The sequence below is a fragment of the Sabethes cyaneus genome, chromosome 1 (genome assembly GCF_943734655.1).
Source record: "Sabethes cyaneus chromosome 1, idSabCyanKW18_F2, whole genome shotgun sequence".
In the NCBI taxonomy this organism is placed as follows: Eukaryota; Metazoa; Arthropoda; class Insecta; order Diptera; family Culicidae; genus Sabethes; species Sabethes cyaneus.
The window spans coordinates 70,412,218-70,417,750 of NC_071353.1; the positions used below are offsets into that span (position 1 = coordinate 70,412,218).

Consider the following 5,533-nt stretch of genomic DNA (forward strand, 5'->3'; position numbering starts at 1 on the left):
ATTTAATGACAGGGCATCCCTTCAGAGCCATTTTCTTCACTCATTCAACAAGCTCAAGTTCGTCAGCATGATTAAGTACTGGAGCAGTTCCAGGTCTTGACTGGTTTTTGTATTGATTGGCCTTGCCAGCGTTGCTGATATTGTTCAGGGGTTTGCGTGTGAAAAAAAGAAAGGGAAGTATTTTTGCTTTTGTCAACACTCACGCGTTGACAGTTCGGCACGAGATTTCCTGTAAGTGCGAGCAGCCTACGAAATCTCTTTCAACGCTGGCAAGGCCAATTGCTTAGCCGAAACTTGATCGTCGATCTGGGAATACCGAGCTGGCAACATGCTGTCTTAATTGCCACACCGTTACTGATTTCCTGCCAGCATTCATTAATTGCATCCTCCGAGCGGGCCACTCTACATGATTTTGTTATATTTTGCATGATGTATTCCCTGATAAACAAGATATTTTAAATAACGAATTGTTATAAATGTTCTTTTTACTTAAAATCTTACCGATTCAATCACAACTCGAAGAAATAGATAGACGGGTACATTCAATTTTGCTTTTCCACTGAATCTTAATAGGTAAACAAACTGCTGCCAGAAATCAAAATACAGGGGTGTCCAAAATCTGATGGTATGGAAATTTTCACGATACAATTTGGACACTATTTTTTGTGGGTTTTAATTAAAATCTTGAGAAGAAACCTTCGAAACCACGTAAAATACGTCTTCCAGAATAAAACTAACTGATTTCATCAATACAAATTCATTGGATTTAGCTATTAAAACCAAATCGAAAATGTGTTGCAAACATCGTTTCCTCTTCACCTATACGTCGGATTGTGAGCGGTATGTGGCAATACACTTTATGATTGTAAATTTTAGCTAAATACAGGTAATTTAAAGTGATCCGAAAGCATTCAGGCTTAGAAAAGAATCCAAAGAATATTATTACGATATCAAACCAATCGAATTTTGAGCTACTAGTTAAAAATGTGGCTAAACATGTTGAAAGGGTCCAATTCATGTAAGGGTCCAAATCAAGTTGGTTACCCTACTTTACTTCACAAGTTTTCTATTTTAAAAATGCTGTATTTCACCTTTGATGTTTACTCGGCGACGGACTCAGCAAGCAGAATTATTTACTAGTGACGTTGCTAGACCACAGAGAACAGACATCCAAGCGAAAGGTTCCCACTTGGATAAAACTTATGTCAAATTAGTTGGGAAACTATAGTGATGGTGTCGCTAAAGGCGCATAAAATTCTACACTAAACTCACAACAGCTAGCTTCTGGCGCTAGCATAATGCATATAGTCCATATATACTAGCGCCAGAGGAGCCAAAGGTTGTCAGTGTGCAAATCAAAAGAATCATTTAGTTGGGAAACTATAGTGGTGGTGTCGCTAGCATATTAGGTGATTTTAATTTGAAATTTTATCCAAGAATTCCCGAAAAATTTGTTCCTGAATGGATGTCTGTTCTCTGTGGCTAGACTACTGGTAACCTACTATTGTGAATTGTGACTTGTGGAACAGCAAAAACGGATTTATCGTGCGTGGTAGTTTTGTAGTGGTGCTGGTCGAACTTTGAATTGGAGGTTGTGTCACAGAGAACAGACATCCAAGCGAAAGGTCCCCACTTGGATAAAACTTATGTCAAATTAGTTGGGAAACTATAGTGATGGTGTCGCTAAAGGCGCATGAAATTCTACACTAAAATTACAACAGCTAGCTTCTGGCGCTAGCATAACGCATATATTCCATATATACTAGCGCCAGAGGAGCCAAAGGTTGTCAGTGTGCAAATCAAATGAATCATTTAGTTGGGAAACTATAATGGTGGAGTCGCTAGCATATTAGGTGATTTTGATTTGAAATTTTATCCAAGAATTCCCGAAAAATTTGTTCCTGAATGGATGTCTATTCTCTGTGGTTGTGTGATGACAATTAGCTTCTTCTGTTTCAGCGACAGCAGCAGCATACTCCGGAAGCAAGCATATTTTGGTTATGGGGCGGGTGATAACCCCCCGTGCGGTGCGTAGTGAGACGACTCTTATCAATCCGTCAGGACCTGGTGAAGTGGTCAGGATGCGTGCTAAAGCCCAACGGATCGGAGGTTGTAGCTCGTCGACGACTATAACTAATCGGCCAGGCAGCAACTTATCATTCCGGACGTTCATCGTGGTATCCTGCATTTCTTGAAGGTACTCTGTGCGCCAGTGACTCCAAAACTTTTGGACGTGCAGCTGTAGTTTTTGAAAATGGTCAAGTCGATTTTCCGGAATATCTCGATGGTCTGGGTCGGGCAGGGCTAATAGACTGGATCCTGTGCGGAAATGACCGGGCGTGAGCGCAGCCAAATTGTTCGGGTCTTCGGACATTGGTAAAAGCGGTCGGGAGTTTATCAACGACTCAATTTGGGCCAAGATGGTGGTAAGGTGTTCAAAGGATACACGGGTTGATCCGAGCTGGCGGTTCAGATGCTGCTTTGCCACCTTCACAGCCGCCTCCCAGAGGCCGCCGAAGTGTGGCGCTTTCGGTGGATTTAGATGCCAAGTAATCCCCTCAGTAGCACAGGTCGAAACGATTTTCTCGGTCTCCTCACTTTTCCGCAGCAAATCAAACAGCTCATTTAACTTATTTTTGGCCCCTTCGAAATTCTTGCCATTGTCGGAGTGAATGTGAGCAGGGCGGCCGCGGTGAGCAATGAATCGTCGTAGCGCTAGCAGGAAACCTTCGGTAGACAGGTCGCTAACAAGTTCCAAGTGTACGGCTTTGGTTGCGAAACAAACAAACAGGCGCAGATAAGCTTTCGCAGGAGCAGCGCGCTTGTGTACCGGTCGTAGATAAAACGGACCAGCGTAATCGACTCCCATGACGTTAAACGGGCTACTGGGAATGACTCTATGCGCAGGTAGTTGTCCAACTTGCTGCTGTGCCGATATCGGGTCAAGGCGAGTGCAGCGCATACATGCGTTGTGAGCTAGCTTGCGGCCCTGAAGTGGCCAAAATTCATCACGAATGGCATTTAATAGTAACCGTCCTCCGGCGTGTAGCATTTGATGGTGGTAGTGATGGGCAATTAGTAGAGAGAAAGGATGAAAGCTGGGAAGTATGGCAGGATGTTTGGCTTGGTATGGCAGTTGAGCTAGTTTAAGTCGCCCTCCAACCCTCAATACCCCCTCTCGGTCTAGAAACGGACTCATTCGACGTATCTTGGAGCGTTTATCTACCGTTTTTCCTTCCTTCAAGTCATTCAGCTCTGAGTCAAAGGCGTCATTTTGTGCAAGTTTAATTAACGCCATTTTGGCTTGTGCTAGTTGTTTTACCATTAAGGCTCGTAGTGCTGGATGTGAACCGGGGGGAGGCTGTGTTCTGGCATTGACGCGGATGTTTTTAATGAAGCGCAGGCAGTGTCCTATAATATGTAGAAGTCGAGTATATGATGACCATCGAAGGAAGATAGGATTGACTGTCGAAGCTGAAAGGACCACTGCTGACACCTGTGGGATTTCAAGTATATTTTCTGGAACACTAGGTGGCTTTCCGGCAGGCCAATTTGCGCGTGGGAAGGTTAACCAACTGGGACCCTGACTCCACAGTGTACTTTCTAGGAACTCCTCAACGGACATTCCCCGAGACACTAGATCGGCAGGATTTTCTTTGCCAGATATATGGTTCCACTGACAACCGTGCGTGAAGTGCTGAACACCAGAAACTCGATTTCCTACGAATGTTTGCCATGTATTTGGAGGCGATTGCAGCCACTGTAGCGTAACGGAGGAATCTGACCAAAAATATGAAGCAGAGATTTTGTAAAATCTTTTATGTTATTTTAGGCCATTTATCATCATTGAACCCACTCTGCAACGATCATCAGCTTAACTGATGATCGCGAGAATGTAACTCACTCTCGCAAGTTATCGATCTTAGTCTCATAAATTGATTATTATATTCGGTCATTCTCCCCAACGTTGGGAGAACCAGAATAGGAGATACCTAAATCTGATAGTTCTGATAGCAGATAGCGTAAAGAAGTTCGTTTCCTCTAAGTACGCATATAAACTAGTTGCAATATACAACGACTCTTTCACCTCGTAATAAACGTGTTCTTTAATTAGTCATCGCCGGCCTATTTCTGTGTATTAAAAGAACAATTCCTACGGGACTATTTACTGTGCGCGCGAACCGTTGCAACCTGCGCGACTCGGCCAGGTTGATAATATTACGATTAGTGCGCGAAGATCGAAGACGGAAATTTTACAGATTTCGATTCCGATTGCTTGCTTTATCCGATGATGTAAATGTGCTGCCAGCACCGCAGCGCAAAGTTCTAAACGAGCAATGCTGAGTCGTTTCAGCGGTGCAACTCGAGACTTGGAGGCAAGAAGCTGAACTCGTATGTTTCCTAACGTGTCTTCACAGCGAGCATATGTGCAGGCATCGTAAGCAGATTCCGAGGCGTCAGAAAAGGTGTGCAACTGAATGGTAGAGTTGGGAAGCAAAGCGTAACGACTGACGCGATAGGCGGGAATTTTGGGTAGCTCACGATGGTATTTTTCCCATTTTTTCTGTAGGCATTCGGGAACCGGATCATCTCAACCGCAGGTTAACAACCATAACTCCTGCATAACAATTTTTGCCCTCACTACAAGGGAGCAATCAGGCCCAATGGGTCAAACAGCTTGGCGATGGAAGACAGAATAGATCGCATGTGTCCGAGTTCGATATATTCCCTCGTGAATTTATGGTACTCTGCACTGAGGCCGGGCTCCCGCTGAAGACGGCGTTCTAAAAGCTGAAAGCGTCGATAAGCAGTTGCTTTGGATTCACCGAGCATTATAGCAAAATCTGGCCTACGGGGAAGACGAACTATATATCGTCCTTCATGATTCCTGGTAACTGTAGCTTTGTAGAAAGATTCGCACCGTCGCTCTTCAACTAAGTAATTGTCACTGATAGAAAGTTCTTCCGTCTTCCAAAAGCGCTCCATGCTCTCCTCTAACGTTACCATAGATACTGCGACTACATTACAGGAAACAGGCTGTGAACTTTTGTCTGCTACATCAGCGGAGCCTGCAATGATCCAACCGAAAACACTGTCCACCAACAGAGGTAGGCTATCGCGTAGCTGTATACGAGCAGAGGTTGGAAAGAAGCTGTAGAAATGCTTAGCACCAATCACCATGTCAATCGGTAGACTTCTATTAAAATTTGGATCAGCTAGAAAAATATCTGAAGGGATTTTCCACTCGGATGTTGAAATGTTGTATGCGGGAAGGTCTGCAGTCACCTTATCCATGACAAAAAATTCTATTCCACAAGAAAAGTTCAGCTTTTTCGAAGTAACAGTGGCAAACATAGCCTCTTGTATGACTTTAGATAATTGGCCGGCCCCTTGGACGGTAACATTGATAGGCTTACGCTTCAGCTGGAGAATACGGGCCATTCGGTTGGTTATTAAGTTTGGCTGCGACGCGCTATCCAACAAAGCACGCGCAGGGTGTGCATGGCCATATACATCAATAACGTTGACTACG

General features: G+C 44.1%; 1 protein-coding gene across 1 annotated transcript; it reads right to left on the reverse strand.

Moving 5' to 3' along the window:
* Nucleotides 1-260: 260 nt before the first annotated feature.
* Nucleotides 261-3,625, reverse strand: LOC128745805 (uncharacterized). The gene is made up of 2 exons (XM_053842878.1): nt 1,977-3,625; nt 261-438 (listed from the first exon to the last, which is right to left on the reverse strand). Exons 1-2 carry the CDS (start codon nt 3,623-3,625, stop codon nt 261-263), a joined length of 1,827 nt encoding a protein of 608 aa, XP_053698853.1.
* Between the last annotated feature and the right edge of the window lie 1,908 nt (nt 3,626-5,533).

Bases quoted from the DNA above. Each gene is read 5' to 3' on its own strand.
- LOC128745805 (XM_053842878.1), bottom strand. From the start codon at position 3,625: ATGTCCGTTGAGGAGTTCCTAGAAAGTACACTGTGGAGTCAGGGTCCC. The intron at 439-1,976 runs GTATGCTGCTGC...CTTGTTTATCAG, and splicing joins AAAATATGCTTGCTTCCGGA to GGAATACATCATGCAAAATA.